The sequence below is a fragment of the Trichechus manatus genome, unplaced genomic scaffold, assembly GCF_000243295.1.
Source record: "Trichechus manatus latirostris isolate Lorelei unplaced genomic scaffold, TriManLat1.0 scaffold00001, whole genome shotgun sequence".
In the NCBI taxonomy this organism is placed as follows: domain Eukaryota; kingdom Metazoa; phylum Chordata; class Mammalia; order Sirenia; family Trichechidae; genus Trichechus; species Trichechus manatus.
Window position 1 is genome coordinate 15,120,929 of NW_004443937.1, and position 18,414 is coordinate 15,139,342.

Sequence of the window (18,414 nt, forward strand, 5' to 3'; positions counted from 1 at the left end):
CAAGTTAATATTACCATGTGACTATCATGTACCCACTGATAGGATATGATGAGAAGGGCATGTCATCTCTAAGGAAAAAAATCAGACGAACCCATATCATAGGACATTCTTCACACTACCTGACTAGTACTCCTCAAAACTGTTGAAATCATGAAAAACAAGGAAAGTTTGAGAAAGACTACTCTGTCACATACCAGAGGAGACTAAGGAGACATGACAACTAAATGCAATGTGATGTCTGGACTGGATCCTGAAACACAAAGGGACATTAATGGGAAAACTGGTGACATCCAAATAAATTCTGAAGTTTAGTTAACAGTAATATACCAGTGTTGGTTACTTAGGTTTGACAAACGTACTATGGGAATTTAAGATGTTAACAACAGAGGAAACTGGGTATGGGGGGATATGGGAACTCTGTGTATTATCTTTGCACATCTTCTGTAAATCTAAAATTATTCCAAAATTAAAAGTTTATTTAAAAAAATGTACTGAGAGTTGCTTGTTACAAAGTAAACATAGAAATATTAGAAAATAAAATGTTAAGAGTAAAATGATTTACAGTAGTATCAAAAACATCAAATAGCTAGGAATGGATTTAATTAAAGATTTGCAAAACCTCTACACTAAAAGTTACAAAACTGCTGGAAAAAAATTAAGAAAGACGTAAATAACTGGAGGTATATACCATGATCATGAGTTGGAAAACTTTATACTGTTAAGATGTCAATTCTCCCAAAATTGATCTACAGGTTCAACATAATACCAATCAAAATTCTAGCAAGTTTTTTAAAAATGGAAACTGACAAGCTGATTCTAAATATACATGGAAATGCAAATGACCTAGAATAACCAAACAAATCTTGAAAAGAAAAAATGGAGCTGGAAAGCTTCACTACCAGATATCAAAAATTACTATAAAGCTACAGTAATCCAGGAAGTGTGATACTGGCGCAAAGACAGACAATGGAACAGAAAAGAGAGTACAGAAACAGATCTACACACAGACAGTCACTTGATTCTTGACAAAGGTAACAACGTAATGCAGTGGGAGAAAGACCGCCTTTCCAACACATGTTGTTGGGTCAACTGAATATCCATTAGGGAAAAAATAATAATAATTTTGACTCCTACTTACATCACACACAGAAACAAATTCCAGATGGACTAAGGATCTAAATGTGAAAGGTAAAACAATAAAAAGTCTAGAATACTACATAAGAAAATATCTTTATGACCTTGGAGTAGACAAAGATTCCTTAAACAAGACACCAAATGCACCAACATAAAAATTAAGATCAATAAACTGAATTTCATTAAAAATTAACAACTTGTGCTAATCCGAAAACATCACTAAGGGAGTAAAGGCAAGTTACAGAATGAGTTAAGATACCTGTAACTCAACAAAGGACTCACAACCAGAATACATGAAGAACTCCTAGAAATCAGTAAGACAAAGACAACCCAGTATAAAAATGGGCAAATGACAACAAATGGACAACAATAATATGAAAATTTGCTCAACATCATTACTTATCAAAGAATACAAATTAAACCATAATGAGATACCTGTACACATCCACCAGATTGGCGTAAATCAAAAAGAATGACAACGTCCAGTGCTGGTAAAGATGTGGGGCAACTAGAACTCTCATTCATTCTTGATGGAGATGTTTAAGTTGGCAGTATACTTTCGAAAACTATTTGGCAATATCAACTAAAGCTAAACATACTGTATGATGCAGCAATTCCATTCTTAGGTATATAGTCAACAGAAATGAATATATAAGTCTTCCAAAAGACACGTACAAAAATGTTCACAGTAACTGTACACATCAGGGCTAAAAGCTGAAAACAACCCAAATGTCCATCAACAACAGAATAATCTATGATTTATTCATACAATGAAATAACGAGCTGTTAAAAACATGAATACTGCTATATGCAATAACATGGATGAGTATCAAACATATTATGTTGAGCTAAAGAAGCCAAACAAAAACAAGTTCATGCTGAATGGTTCCCCTTATATAAAATAAACTCAGGAACAGGCAAAATTAATGTCACTGAACTGTACACATGGAAACTGCTGAATTGGTGTATGTTTTGCTATATGTTTTCAACAACAAGAACAACAAAAAAAGAGCAGGCAAAATAAATTGATGGTGATAAAAGTCAGAACAGTGGTTTCAATGGGAGGGTGGGAGGCACAGCAACTGACTGAGAAGGGCCACCAGGAAACATTCTGGTGTGCTTGAAATGCTTCATATCTTGTAAAAATCACTGAGCCAGAAGCTTTGGGAGGTGGTAGCCAATCTGTCCAATGGCCTATGGACAGACCACCCCCCCCCACCTCCCTCTATGACCTCCCAGGGAGCAGGTGAGATATGCATCTGTCATTGGTATTTTAATAGGTGATTTCTGTTCAGACTTTTACAATCAATTAGAAGCCGACTCTGTGCAAAAAGAGAAAAGCGGTTGCACAAAAAACGTGCTGCCCTGATTCAGAAGTACAAAAATTCTTAGCTCTGTTCAAACGGAGCAGCATCATGAGACAAGGAGAGTTGAATGGTGGCCAGCTACCATTACTGAACATTTTGATCAAAGACTCCATAGCAGAATCCTGATCAAAAGGGGGAAAATGCAGAACAGAAATTCAAATTTTCACAGAGCCATGAAAGTTGGATGAGCCCCTGAAACTATCACCCTGAGATAATCTTTAAACCTTAAACCAAAAATATCCCCTGAAGTCTTCTTAAAACCAAACAATAGTTTAACTAGTAGAAAATGTCTTCCTCAAGCATTATGCTCTTTTTTAAGAACGATCTACATGGGATCAAATTGACAACAGCAACTCTAAAGATTAGATAGGAACCTGAGGGGGCAATTAATTTATGTTAATGGGGGAGGAACAACTCAGAAAAAAAGAGTGAGAATGGTTACACAACTCGAAGAATATAATCAATGTCACTAAATTGTACATGTAAAGACTGCTCAATTGGTGTATGTTTTGCTGTGTATATTCTCAAAAACAACAAAAGAAAAAGAAATCAGCATCATTTTAATACCACCCTAGAGTCACCAGAAATATGGAACCTGGAGGAAAGCTGAAAACCTGAATGGGGCCAACTCCATCACTGAGGTTGAAATAACTTTCCAAGAATAAGAACAAAAAGAGAGTGAAGCACTCAGGACACAAGCAGTGGATGGCTCAAATCATAAGAATGATCCAGTCACTACATCATTCCAGAGTCATAACACCACAAACATCTTTTCCAAAAGAGTATGTGCCCAAGGGTCGACCCCATGTGGCCCCTCACCAACTGGTGGGCCTTCATCTAAAAGGAGAGCTCTTCCTCCCTCCACCCAGTCTCCCACTTGGGCTACTAGGCCATGTTCCCTTAGGCTCTTCCAAGATGAGGTCCATTGTGGCCCCCAGATCCCTTCCCTCCTCATGCTCCTGGAAGAAGCCTCTATGGATCCCTCCTAGTCCCCTGAGCTGGATTTTCCAGTCACCTTCATCGTTTCAGGGGCAATTTAAACTGCAAACCAACCAACCATTTGGACTTCCAGAGCTTCACCCAGACACTTGGGATTTTTTTTCTTCTCTTTAGAAAGCATTTTGAGTTATCTTTTTCATTGTTAGTTTAAGAAACTGTGGCTACCAAAGAGACTATATTTTGCTCAAAATGACATCTGATGGAATTTTGGTACTTGGAATAGTGTTTTGTAATATTAATAGACGACTCTTTTAAATGACTTAATTGTATTTTATTGCTCTTTCTAGATAGTTTAATTCCTAATCCGTTATATACACACACAGCTTAATAAAAGCTGTTTAAGGCAATTTTGGCTTTCCCAGACCTGCATTTACTGTAAAAGAAATGCAAGCATAACTTTCTTTTTACCTTAATAAATTGTTATTAATTTTTTTAAATACAAAAATAAAAATATCCCGTTTTTTAAGAAATGAACACGTTTTTTCTTAGAGGCAAACAGGAAGCAGGGAACCAGTGCTGTTCAGCACAACTTCCTGCTAAGCCCCAGGTGACTATGCGGGCCAGTGTTTACCCAGAAGTCCTGCCTGGAGAAGGGGCAGCTGCGTCAGTAGCAGGTCCCAGATGTGGCTCTGCTGGAGCAAGCGAGGGCCAAGGGCCAAGGGCCACGGGGTCTGGTGTTGGAGTCTGTGACCATAGGTCAGCAGTTCTCTTCGGGAGGCCCAGGGTTCCCAAAGGGGAAGCCACGGGACCAGACTGGGCCCCTTCCAGATCCAAACTTCAGGGACTCACCCAGCAACTATCTATTTCTCTTTCTCCCTTGCCTACATGGGTCCTGGCCCCGCCAGGCCTGTCCTGCCTAGACCTTGACCAGGCACTGACCAAGCTGATCTCTTCACCCTTCCACCAGCGTATAACCTCCCTTTGTCCCATTCCTTCTGCAGCCTGCCGAGTGACTGGTCACTCTGGATATTACAGTTAAGCCACTAGAACTGATAAAAGACCCCAAGGAGAGGTCAGCAGGCTAGAGCCCCTACCCCATGCCCAGCGAGATATCACTTCCACGCTGGAAGGGGGCCATCAGCTGGGTGTGGACAGGAGACAGAGCTGGGAAGCCGAAGACTAGATTCAGAACTTGCTCGGCCCCTCTTTTCCCTCCTCTAGGCATTTGGCAGGAAATCAGGGTCCCTCACCATCACTCACCCACTGCCAATGCCCAAGTAGGAGGGAGCAGGAGCACAGACTTCTCTGATCAGATTTCCACCCACGGCCCAGATCTGTGCCCTCGGCACCAGGCTCAGAAACCCCACTGTCAACGCTGCATCGTGGCCTATGTGGTGGTAACTCGATTTAACGTCTCCAGAACGAAACCCTGGTTGCCTCTCACCACTGACCTGAGGCTGCCATCTCAGGGCGACCCCTGCCCCCATGCACAGGGAGAGCCCCTGATCCTTACTGACCTGTACCTGCATGGCCAACCCATCCTGAGTCCACTGTCTACGGGCCATCTATCTCAGATCCCGTCCCACTCTGCTGGCCCTACTCTTCACAGAGGAAGGCTGACAGAGTGGGGGGACACTGTGGTCCCTCCCAGGCAGGGGCTGCATCCTCTGAGGCCACAGTCCCACTCCCATAAGTTCCCACACCACCACCCCCACACCACCCCCGCTCAGGCCTAGGGAGCCCAGCTCCCCGGTATTGCCAGGCAGGCACTGCACTGTCCCCTGGTGGTCTCGAGCCCCACCCTCACTCCTTTGAGCATGCCTGTGTCCTGCAGGCTAGGAGGAAGGTCTGGGAGGAAAGCATGTAGGGTCAGAAGCCAGGACTCCTGGGACCCTGTCCTCTGAGCTTCCTGTGTCTTTAGCCAGCTCCTCACCAGTCTCGAGGCCTCTGTGCAGTACTTCTTGCATAATCAAAGTGTGAGGGGATGGGGGATGTGCGCTCTGCTCAGCTCAATTGTGATGGCAAGCCGGGGACCGCTGTGTGCTTTGCTGGTGCTTGAAAATATTTGAATTAGTTGCCAACATTTACAAATTGGGAGCTTTTGCATGAAACTCCAGATTTCAGGCTTCTTTTGGAAAATCCAGTATGTCCACACTAGGCCTCTGCTATCCTCAGCAATGACCACCACCCCTGGATTCAAGGACCAGTCCCCGGTCCCCACGGCCCGCACCAGCCCAGATGCTGCTTCACTCCCAGGCCCCCGGGTTTGCCCTGAGTTAGGCAGCATCCCACCTCCCGTATGCGTCCCAGGGGGAATGGTCTTCACCTTCTGGCTGCCCTGGATCCCAGGCACCCAACACTGCCTGGTCCAGAGCACGTGTCCGTAAGTGTCATGAATGAGAAGTGACGGAAGCAAGACAGGACAGCTGCTCTCTCTCGGGCTCCAGGGGTGCTCTGTGCCCAGGCAGTTTCCTGTGGCCAGATTTTGCTCTTCCAGTGCCCCCCACCACCACCACCACCATATGGATCCCAGAGAATCCCAGAATCCTAAACTTTGTGCCAGGGAAGAAACCTGGGGCTGGGGCAAGTGCAGAGCTTGAGGCCAGCCAGCCCTGCCCTGGGCCCCACCGGGCCCCGCAGGCCAGTAGTAGGAGCAGTCATGCCTTGGTGCACTGACACGAGGGCAATACAATTCCCGCTGCGTAGCCAGTGGCAGGAGTGCCTGGTGCAGAGGCCGAGTCAACGCCTGCTTCCTTGGCCTCAGGGACCTCAAACTGTTTCCTTGCCCACCCTTGCCTCAGCCACTTCCTCTACAGGAAGGGAGTAAGGAGGGCACCCTCTCGGAGGCATGTAAGGTGATCGGGAGGGCACCTCCATTGTGTCAGCAACAAGACAAGGGTCAGAGGAGAAGATGCCCGGCACCACACCCTCTGTCCCCCTCATTCTCATGTCCAGGACAGTGCCCTGGGTTCTGCACAGTCTCCAGCGCGGCCTCACAGCCTAGCTGTGTCATGGCAGAAAAGGTTTCTGGATTGCAGCGTTTGCTGACTCAGTTGGCAAACAAGAGCGTAGGGCTGGGAGGAGCAGCCAGTGAGGAGCCCCCACGGCACATCTGGAGAGGGTTCAGAGATCGTCATGGGGGTGGGGGCAGGAAGTGAGCCCTGACACATCCCACCAACCTCCCCAAGCCTGGCCCCACTGGCTCTTTCACCACAGGGGACAGCTTCTAGCCACCAGAAAAGCCACACATCTGTTTGCTTAAACACAAACACAGCCCCTCTCTCCCACCCCCAGTGTAGGGACCCTCTGGCAGGGAAAAGAAAGGAACTCACAGCTGGCTTGAGCCGCTCCCTGTGCTGGCCTACACTAGCTCACCGCTCCGCAGTAACCCTGGCGATAGAGATTACTCTCTCCTCTTACAGATGCAGAAACTGAGGCTCAGAGAGGGTGAGCTGCTTGCCAGAGGTCACACAGCCAGGGCTGGCAGAAGCAAGATTCATACCTAGGACTCCAGAGGGCCAAGGTGGGCATGACTTGCCCCAGTCCTGCCTTCCCTGCATGGAGACCCTGGTGTGGACAAGGGGGTGGGCAGTTCCAGCAGCTAGCCACGCAATACTGATCTTAGCCTGGTGGAAGCCCCCCTCAAAGCCCCAGATGCTGCCGGACAAAGGACCCAGAGGTCACACAACCCTGGGCCAGCTTGGAGGGGGTACTGTAGGCAGACGACACTGATACTGTCCCCATAGCACAGATCCCTGAGCTCCAGTTCATGGAGGCGCCTAGGATTCTGGAGGGCTCGTGGGCGGGAGGCCAAGGTTTCTCAGGCTTGGTTCAGCCTCAGGAGAGGCACATCTGCTGCCTCAGCCTGGCCATGTGAATGGCAAGCTCCCTGAGCCGGCAGCCTCTGCCCACCAGGCAGCACCCCCCAGGACTGGGATCGCAGCAACCAGGACACCACCTGGGAGTAGAGTCTTGCTGTGACTAGACCCCCCACTAGGTGCCTGACACAGGCTGTCTTCCCGCTGAGAACACAGCTCTGGAGGGAGTTCTCAGTAAGCCCGCTTACAGATAAGGAAACTGAGGCCTAGGGCAATTATTAGCAATTTGCCTATGGTCACACAGTTGGTGAGGGGCAGAGCCAGCCTCAAGTCCAGGGGCCTTGTAACAGGCCCGCCTAAGGACCCAAGCAAGAAACTCAGAGACATTTGAGGCATCAATAGACCTGGGGGGTCGGTGAGGTCCCCATCACTCACTTCCTGCCAGGTTGTTGTGGGGACTGAGGATGTATGTCAAGTAACGGCCCAGGGCCTGGGGCCTGATGCTTAGGAGACAGCAGTAGACTGGCTGACTGCTCTGACCACCCACTCCTCCTTTCCTTCTTCCACCCACATCGAGAGGAGTTCTTGAATCTGGCCTCCTTGGGCTGGCCTCTTGACTTGCTCTGGGCAACAGAACATGGCAGAAGCCATGGTTCTGTGAGTTCCAAGCCTTGGCTCTACTCCTTGTGCATGTCTAATCCTTCTCTTGGACCTCTGTTTCCACCATGAGAACAAGTCAGGGCTAACTCACCAGAGGACGAGAGAATGCATACAGCAGAGATGCCCCATTCCAGCTGAGGCCATCCGGGAGCAGCCAGCCCCCAGCTGAGCCACCAGCTGACCAGACATAGGTTTGAGCCCAGCTGACACTCAAACGTGTGAGCAATAATAGTTTACTGTTATCTGCCATGGAGGTTTTGTGTTTGTCTGCTATTCTGCATTATTGTGGCAATGATAATAATAATTTATATAGTGACCAAAATATGTTCCCAGCAGGAAAGGCTGGAGCAGGTTTGTGACAGTGGCACGAAGACTACACCCCAGCAACCATGGCCCTGGTGGTGGGAATGTAGCCACTCAGATGTGACAGGGAGCCGCTGGACAAGCTGGATAAAGGATAAAGCACATATGCAAGTTAAAACCATTACAAGAGGCTGTATTTCACCTCTCAAATTGGCAAAGTTCAGAATATCTTACAGAAAGCACCCGGATAAATTTTCTCCTCACCATTTAACATACCATATACTTTATTTATCATGTATTTCCCCCTTCCAGAGGGGAAGCTTCATGAGGAAAGGAGATTTTGTCTGTTTTGTTCACTGCCATATCCCCAGCACCTAGAACAGGGAGGTAGGCATTTGATAAATATCTGTTGAATAAATAAAACGGGGAAATGTATTTCATGCATTGCAGGTGCAAGTAAAAACTGGTACACCCTCCTGGGAGGACAAGTGGACAATGTCAACCACGATTATAAATGTATGTCCTGTAAAGGGGGCTCTTTTGGGGGCTATCATATCCTGCTTCTTAATCAGAGAGCTGGTAACCTAAACCAAACCATTTGCTGCTGAGTCAATTCCAACTCATAGCAACTCAATGTGTGTCAGAGGAGAATTGTGCTCCACAGGGTTTTCAATGGCTGATTTTTCACACGTAGATTCACCAGGTCCTCTTCCAAGGTGCCTTGGGGTGGACTGAACGTCCAATCTCTCTTTCATTTAGTAGTCAAGCACATTAAGCACTTGCACCACCCAAGGACTCCATGCTGGTCACACTTCCGATAGGTGCACTTTATATTGGCTACATTTCAACAAAAAGTTTACAAAGAAAAAATAAATTCACGTAGCCGCTGGGCTGGTGATCCCATGCTGGGGTGTGAAACAAAAGTGTGAGCTCAAATACATTCACTGTAGCATCACATTCTAATGGCAAAGGCCAAGAATGTCCAGCAACAGGGGACAGTTAATAAAAGATGGATGTGCATATAGTGGAGTACTGGGCAGCTGTCAAACAGAATAAGGGACTCTCCACGTACCAAGAGGGAAGAGCTCAAAGATAAGCTGTTAACTCGAAAAAAGCACGGGACAGAACAGTGTGCAAAATATGCTAGTAATTGTGAAAAAGAATATGTGTACACACCAACATGCTTATATCTGTTCTCATGTTTGGTTCTGGGCCTTTGAAGGTCCTCAAGACCCTCTCAGGGATGTATGAGGTCAAAATTATTTTCATAATAACACTAGAACATTAATTGCCTTTTTTGTCCTCATGCTCCCACAAGCGTACAGTGGAGTTTTCCAGAAGCTACCTAACAATGTGATGATGTCATCACTCTAATGGCTAATGGAATGTGTGCTTGTGTATTCTTGTGTTTTCTAGAATTTTCTAAAGTACACTCATGAAAAGATACTCAACATCATTAGCCATCAGGGAAATGGAAATAAAAACCACAATGAGATATCACTTCATACCCACTAGGATAGCTATAATCAAAGTCAGATAACAAAAAGTGTTGATGAGAATGTGGAGAAATCAGAATCCTCATAGACTGCTGGTGGGAATATAAATGGTGAAACCACTGTGGAAAACATTCTAGCAGTTCCTCAAATGGTTAAATATAGAGTTACCATATGACCCAGCAATTCCACTCATAAGTGTATACCCAAGAGAAATAAAAACATATGTCCACAGAAAAACTTGTACACAAATGTTCACAGCAGCATTATTCACAATTGGTAACAGATGGAAACAACCCAGTGTCCATCAACTGACGAACAGATAAACAATATGTGGTAAATCCATACAATGAAATATTGTTGTTAGGTTCAGTTGAGTCAGCTCCGACTCATAGTGACCCTATATACAACAGAATGAAACACTGCCCAGTCCTGCGCCATCCTCACAATCATTGTTATGCTTGGGCCCACTGCTGAAGCCACTGTGTCAATCCAACTCATTGAGGGTCTTCCTCTTTTTCGCTGACCCTCTACTTTACCAAGCATTATTATTCAGCTACAAAAAGGAATAAAGTACTGGTACATATTACAACCCAAACCATGGTGTTTTCAATCGCTTCGTATGTGTGCAAAAGCTGGACAAATGAATAAAGAAGATCAAAGAAGCCTTTGAATTATGGTGTTAGTGAAGAATATTGAATATACCATGGACTGTCAGAAGAACGAACAAATCTGTCTTGGAAGAAGTACAGCCAGAATGCTCCTTAGAAGCAAAGATGGCAAGATTTTGTCTCACATACTTTGGGACATGTTATCAGGAGGGACCAGTTCCTGGAGAAGGATATCATGCTTGGTAAAGTAGAGGGTCAGTGAAAAAGAAGACAACCCTCAACAAGATAGACTGACACAGTGGCTGTAACAATGGGCTCAAGCATAACAACAATTGTGAGGATGGCACAGGACCAGGCAGTGTTTCATTCTGTTGTATACAGGGTCGCCAGGAGTCGGAACCGACTCAGCGGCACCTAACAACAACAACATGTATTACAACACGGATGGACCTTGAAAACATTATGCCGAGGGAAAGAAGCCAGTCACAAAAGACCACATACTGTATGATTCTATTTAGAAGAAATGTCCAGAATAGACAAATCCACAGAGACAGAAAGTAGATTAGTGGATGTCAAGGGCTGGGGAAGGGGGGAAGAGGGAGTGTCTGCTAGCGGGTATGGGGTTTCTTTTTAGGGTAATGAAAATGTTCTAAAACTAGGTTTTGGTGATAGTTGCACAAGTCTGTGAATATACTAAAACCACTGAACTGTACACTTTAAATGGGGGAACTTTATGGCATGTGAATGACATCTCAGTAAGGATGTTTAAAAAGAAAAAAGGAAGGAAGAGGGAGGAGGGGGAGAGCGGGAAGGAGAGAGGGGATCGGGGAGGGGGAAAGGGGGGAAAGGAGGAGGAGAGAAAATAGTGTTAGAAATTAAAATAAAGAAACCTACCACTGGCCTAACGTTGGCCCTAGGCACTCACCATTGTGGAAGGGCTGTCAAAATGCACCCTTGACAAGTACCACCTCCAGGGCAGGCAAATGAAGGAAGGGCCCAGCTCTGGGCAGGAGCCAGGAGTCCACTCCTCTCCACTGAGGGACTGGACCCCTGCACTGCTTACTGTGACTTCCACAAAAGCCCCCCTCCCAGGACACCAGTTTTCTCTCCCATAAAACGGGGTACACCACCAGACTCTCTTGAGGCCCAGGGGGTGGAATTCTGTGCGTCTGATAGCACTCCCAGCAGGGGCCCCAAACCCAGCTGCCAACAGGGCTCGGCAGGCAATGTGACCCGAGGAGAGCCAGCCTGTCCTGTCTGAAGGGGCAGCTCTCCCAGCTTCCCCGATGCTGGCCTGAGGATGCAGGCCTAGTATGGGTACAACTTCCAATTTTTCAACCAAAACCAGAAAGCTGGATCTTTTGTGAAGTCTCCCAGTTTGTAAATGCTTGCCACAATTCCTAATGCTGAAGAATGTGTGGTACAAGAGGAGCATGTACACAGATGAGAGGGGTGTCCCCAGAATGGCGGGACAGCTGGTGCCGCGGGGACAGTGTGACATGGGGGGCCCTCACTCCTCACACGGGGCCAGGCCCTGCTGGACACACATCATCCGCTTCGTCCTCAGAGCAGCCCCATGTGCTCAGAACTGCTATCCACGCCACTTCGCTGATGAGAAACTGAGGCTCCGAGGGGTGAAATTACAGCCCCAGGTCACAGAGAGAATGCGGGTGGGCCCTGGCACATGCCATCTTCAGAGCCCCATTACAGGGAGGCCAGCACTCTGCATCTGGTACACAGGGCTGGCTGATGTCATTTCCGCTCCAGGGCCTCGGTAACCACGCTCCATACAGGGACTTGCCCGAGGAAACACAGGGCTGGTGGGGACCCAGGCCTCTTTTCCACCTGTCCACAGCTACCCCCAGCAGGGCCCTACACAGCCCTGGAAGTCGGAGATGTGCCATTCAAGACCTTCACAGGGGCCTGGAGGGGCCCTCCGCTCATAGTGGGGGTGAGGAGAGGAAGGCTTGGCCGAGTCTACCTCTAAGCCTCCTGGCAGGGCTCTGCTGCTGAACAGGGCCACGGCCCTGGCACGGCCACCCCACCCACAGCTGCTCCAGGACCTTTAGCCCCTGCAGGACGTGACTGTCTCACAGGATACAGGTTCGGGTATCTGGAATCCTGGACCAGCTCCCCCTGGGTCCCTGGGCTATGATACAAACTGGACACTCCCACAGGCCAAGACTGGAGAGGAAAGGCAAGGTGGGTCATTCCCTCCTGCTCCCCAGAGCCACAGCCTGGTGATTCTGGAGGACCCTGGAGTGCTGGCTCCAGGGGCTACAGCCCTGCTTCCAGCTTGTCCTCCCTGCCCCCAGAGGGAGCTCTGCAAAGCACAAATCAGATCATGCAACCCCCCGCTTTATACCTTTAGTGGCTCCCCATTGCCTTTGGGACAAAGGCCAAAATCTTTACCCTGAGAATAAACACATCCCCCATCCTCCCAGCTGCTTCTCCTATCAACTCCTCACCAAGTCCCCTCTGACTGCAGGGCCTTTGCAAGTGTTGTTTCCTCTGCCTGGAGCACTCTCTTCTCACTGCTCCCCACATACCAACTTAATACCCCTCACCCTCCATGTCTCCTTGCAAGCATCACTTCCTCCAGGAAGTCTTCCCTGATTTCCAGGACGAGTCAATCCCCTAGACAGGTGGCAGAGCACTGGACCTCCGCTCTGCAGCCCACACCACAGCTCACATCTTCACATCTGCGGGACTGTGGATCCTTTATCTCCCCCACAAAACCGTAAGCTCCCTGAAGGCAGGGACTCTGCTGGGCTTTGCTCAACATTGTACGTTCAGCATCGACCACAGTCCATGCACACACTGGGCATTCAAAAGTGCAGATGAAGAAGAGAATAAATACTGGAGAAGCCTGGGTCACCGCTTTCCATCTGTGGCCTGCCCTCTCTGGAACTCCTTTTTCTCTGCTGGAAACGTGAGTGCCAACCTGATAGGGCTGCTGGGAGGATGAGGGGGCTGATGGATGCAGAGTGCTAGGTGGTGTCTGCAATTAATTTAAACAGTAACTAGAAGTTTAAAGAGCTTCTCTGATAACCAGAATGTCAAAGTATTCAGAGACCGCACCCCTGGAGATTCTGGTCAAGTGAGGCCCCGAGGAGGAAGGGGCCTCTTTGCTGCCACGCGTCCTGAGGGACCACAAAGGTGGTACTAGAGCCTCTTCCAGGAGGGGCTGCCACTAGCTCTCCCAGAGCCTCAGACCCCGAAGGTAAGCCTGGCTCCCTCGTCTGTGGCCCAGGAGGGGCCAGAGAAGGGGAGGGGGTTCATGGTTCCCTCCATTGTGCCAGCCCAGAGAGAAAAGCTGCCCTCCCAAAGCCCCCTGAGCAACAACAGACATCAGACCCCTTCTTCTCGGAGCAGGGAGCTGGGCATGTGGCTTCCATTAGGCCACATCTGGACACACTCAAAGCCAGGGATGGCCCAGCCGAGGCAGCCTGGATCTCTGGCACAGCTCTGGCTCAACGGCAGGACCCCCGCCTGAGTTAGGCCTGGGGCACTGGCTCCTTCCCCAGGCAACACGGCTGGGGGGTCCCTTCCACTCCAGCCTGCCTCTCCACAGGCTCCACTGCTAAGCCAGCTACCTCCCCAGTTTCTCCCCACTGACAGCCCCTCTACCACCTAGGACCCATGCCCACCCCCGACAACTGCATCCCCACGCCCAATTCCCCAGGATGCTCAAACGGGCAACCCAACTCCCCCAATCAGCCTCCTGTCGCCCACCCTTAGTTATCACCACAGACAAATCTGTTTGTTTTTCTGTTTAATATCCTCGTCCTCCATCAGGCCACAAACAGGGAGAGGCTGGACCTGTTCCCTGGCATGACCCCCAGCACAGAGAGTTCAGTAGACATCTGCTGAAGAAAGAAGTGGGCGGACTCAAGAATGGATGAATAATATCTGCTAACATTTTTAATTACTCAGCAAGTACTAAGTTCTGTGCTGAGCATCTGGTATGCATTACCTCATTTAATCTTCACAACAGCTCCACGAGGCGGAGACTGAGCTTCTCCACTGCTTTACAAATGCAGAAACTGAGGCACAAAGCAGTTCAGCCTCTTGCCTGAGTCACACAGGTAGCAGAGGCAGGTGGGCAAGTGGGAGGAGAGGTGGATGGGGTCGTGGATGACAGGCTGGCCCTGGTTTTTCAGGCAGTGCCTCGTCTTGGGTTCCATTTGGATGCCCCCTGCCTCCCATACCTTCCCTTCCTTCCACATCCCTATCCACGCCCTGCTCATTCTGCCCTCCGGGCCTTTGCATGTGCTGAGCCATCAGCCAGGGCAGCCCTCAGACGGGAGAGGACCTCAATCTTTCAGTAGCCCTCACTAAGGGCCACATCCCGAAACCCATCTGAGAAAGCACAGGGCAGAGAAAAAGCTGGGGCTTGTGAGAACAAAGGCCCTCTCCAGGGATCCAAAGGCCTAGAACCACAGCGAGGCCTCTGGCAGCAAGAGGCAGGGGCGAAATGGGGGCTGCGGCTATTTTGAAAACCCTGGAGTCTCACAGCCCAAACAAGCTGCACCCTGCAGGAAGCCAGCCCGGAAACCTACCCAGGCCCACGTGCACTTCATTAGCACTGCCCCCAAGCCCCAAGCACAGCCCCACACACATACCCCGCAGGCCCAGGGCTAGTGAGGAAGCCAAGGAGCTGCCCTGAAGCCCAACACCCCTGTCCTAGCAGGCTACCTGCAGCTGTGTGACCTGTGGCCACTAACCCCACCTCTGTGACCTCAACTTCCTCAGCTTAGGACAGGGATATTGAGCCCACCTCTGGTCTTGTGGGGAAGATGAAGTCACAGAAACAGTACCTGGGGCCCTGTAGGTGCCTAGCCAGGTACATACCCCCCACAAGCAGGCTGGAAATAGGGCCATGCAGGCCACAGAGCTCCCCAGTTTTTACTCCTCGTTGCAGGCACACAACTGTACCCAGAACAGGGCCCCATCAGTGAGGGGAGCAATGACAGATGAGGACATGTGGCCAGGCCAGTAAGAGACTTGCCCAATGCCGCACAGCTAGGGTGGCAGCGTGGGCAGATAGGAATGCTGCAGAAATGCCCTTGCCTCCAGGAAGCCTTCCCAGATACCACCCGGGTATCCCTCCTGGTGGGCCAGGGCCACACTGCTCCATCTCTGCCCCCGAAGGGGCCTTCCAGGGCCTGCACACAGGACGTGTGCTTGGGGAGAGACAGGTAACAGACAATCCCCAGGGCACACTCAGAGCTGGGGGGTAGGCAAGGCAGGAAGAAGAGGGGCATCAGATAAGACCCAAAGCCCAGCCCAGGGCTGGGAAGATTCAGGGAAGACTTCTTGGAGAAGGTACTCCCTGAGCTGGCTACGGGAGCATATGAGCAAGTACCTGGCCTCTAGAAAGACAGTGTGGGTGTGCTGGAAGGAGGGAAGACTGAAGGAGGGGAGTGGTCAGAGCCTGCTCCATTGATTCCTTCATCCACTCAATGTTTACAGAGCATCGACTGTGTGCCAGGCACTGCTGCAGGCACTCAGGCACAGTACTGGATACGGCAGACGGGGTTCCTGTCTGTGTAGGCTAACATTTTATTGGGGAGACAGGCAATACACAAGTAAACAAGTAACTACATGCTCTCACATCAGGCCCTGCTAAGAGAACATAAAGCAGAGCAGAAGGAAGGGGTGGCAGGCCTCCTCTAGCTGGTGGATCAGGGAAGCCCTCTCTGGGAAGGTGACACAGAGCAGAGAGCTGAAAGAAGGGAGGGGTGAACCACAAGGATATCTGGAAGAGTATTTCAGGAAGAGGGGGTGGCAAGTGCAAAGGCCCTGGGGCAGGAGGGTGCCTGAAAGGAGGAGGGACAGCAAGGAAGCCAGAACAGATGTGCAGCGCCTATGGCCCGGTGAGGACTTGGGCTTCTACTCTGAGTGAGGCAAAGCCCTGGGAGATTCTTAGCGGAGAAGGGACAAGGTCTGACTTGTGTGTTAATGGGATCCCTGGCTGGAAGGGGTGGCAGACCTGGTAGAGAACCAGGATCCCACAAGGAGCCCCCACAAGAGACTGCGAATAAAGCTGTGCCCAGAGACCTGTGTCAGGAGGAGGCCAGGAAGTGAGCTGCTGGCCACAACAGGTCTGTGCTCAGCATTCCCTGCTGGGCCCGCCCTGCCCCTGAGCGGAAACCTTCTTCAGGAACCTCCTGGCTCTGATGAGGGATGCCTGAGGGGCCCTATCGGGTGGCCTCCTTCCCCCTCCCATTCCATCCCCACAGAGCTGGGCCTGGAGAAGCTCCATCGCAGAGCCTCCTGCTCGTGCCATGCACGGCCTGTGCCAGGCTTCCTGGACAAGGCTCTCCTCAGGCCTGGCTCCCCCTGTCCCAGGCAGCTGTGCAGAGATCTGGGGCAGTGACCAGAGCCCCCAAGGCTGCCCCCCTCAACAGACAAAGTACCCTGGAGAAACAAGGAAAGGGTCTTACCTTCAGGGCTGCCTCTGGGGACAGAATGGACAGAGTTGGGGTCTGTGTCCTCCTCTGCCCGGGGACGGGACAGAATCTTCGGCTGCTTGGGCACCTCCTGGGTTGGGAGGTCCTGGGCTACCTCCCGCAGTGGCGTGCTCAGGGTGGTGTGGACGCTGGGCTTGGTCAGGTCTCCAGGAGCACCCAGCGTGGGGACAGGACCTGCTATGCCAGATGCCAGTGCAGGCCTGGCTCCCTCCTGCCCTGCGCTGTGGGTGGTGGGCTGAGCGTCGGGGATGAGGTTCTCTTCAGGCCCTGCCCTTGCTTCCGCTCCCACCTCCTGGACTGGGAGACCCAGCTCGGCTGGGCCTGCATTGGGTGGCCCGTCCAGCCCCTTCAGGCCACCTGCTGCCAGCTGCTCCATGACAGTTCTTTCTTCCCTCTCCTCCTCCTCCTCTTCTTCCTCCTCTTCTTCCTCGCTGTCCTCAGTCACTCTCCTGGCTTTGGCCTGAACAGGGGCCGGGGGACCCAGCGCAGCAGCTGCTGTGGGCCTGGGGAGGGCAGCTGGCCAGGGTGTCGCGTGGATGGCAGACAGGGGCTGACCCCCGCCTTCCAGAGCAGCCGGGGCCCCTGCGCCTGCCTGGAGCTCACCCGCCAAGGTCGCTGCCTCCACCGCCTCACCCTCGGCAACCTCCTGGTCATAGCTGTAGGGGTCTTCATAGTGCCGCCCGGCGTCACCCTCCTCGGTGTCTGAGAAGTTCCCGGTGGTGACGGTGGCGGCTGGCAGGGCCTTAGCGTCTCCGTTGCACCCAGGCAGCTGGTAGCAGATGAGCTCGCCGCCCGTGTCAGGACAGTGGCAGGCCCGGCAGGGCGGCAGGTGGACAGTGTGGCCGGCAGCATACTTGCGGCCCATGTGGACACAGCCCACCTGGCCGCACTGTGGGCAGCTGTCTGCGGCCACCACAGCTTCGATGCAGTTGGGCGGCAGCTCCGGGCACAGCATGAACTGGCAGCTGATCTTGCCACCGCCTGGTGGGCAGAAGCACTCGGTGCTGCCGAAGTCCACGAAGTAGGACTGGCCAGCAGGCACGCGGCCGCGCAGGAAGCCACCCTGCAGGCAATCGTAGTACTGGTAGCCCTCACAGGCACAGCCGTGCTGCACACAGGTGGCACAGCAGGCACCTGGCTCCAGCGCCTCCTCAATGCAGTTCTCTAGCAGCGGGCACTCGATGCCCGTGCAGTCCTTCGGTGGCGCGGCCTCGCCTGGACACACCAGGGCCAGGACCAGGGCCAGCCATGCTGTAGCAGGACCGCAGAGCAGCACCATCGTCCCACAGCCAGCTCAGGCACACCTCACGCCGGATGGTCCCCTTCTCCTTGAGGCCCTGGGGGATCAGGAAGGAAGCCTGTTAGTAGCCCATGCTGGGCCCAGAGCACACACATGTGCACACATTGCAGATCTGGCACGTGTGCATACATGTGTGCATTTGTGCACACACACGTGTTCACCGCTACATGTACACACACCAGCATGTATAAGCACTTGGACTTAGCCTCAGGTGCCTTCATTCATATGTGCACACCCCAGAAGCCATAGGTACAACCTTTCCCAGCCCAGGCGTGCTTCCCCTACTCTCTCAGCCCCACTGGCTGAGGTGTAC

General features: G+C 51.0%; 1 protein-coding gene across 2 annotated transcripts in view; it reads right to left on the reverse strand.

The window, feature by feature from the left end:
- Nucleotides 1–18,080, reverse strand: part of FBLN2 (fibulin 2) — a 66,436-nt gene extending 48,356 nt beyond the window's left edge. For both annotated transcript variants that reach the window (XM_004368372.2, XM_004368371.2), the window contains exon 1: nucleotides 16,775–18,080. In XM_004368372.2, coding sequence (XP_004368429.1) covers nucleotides 16,775–18,080 — 1,306 coding nt within the window. The remainder of the gene's footprint in view (nucleotides 1–16,774) is intronic.
- Between the last annotated feature and the right edge of the window lie 334 nt (nucleotides 18,081–18,414).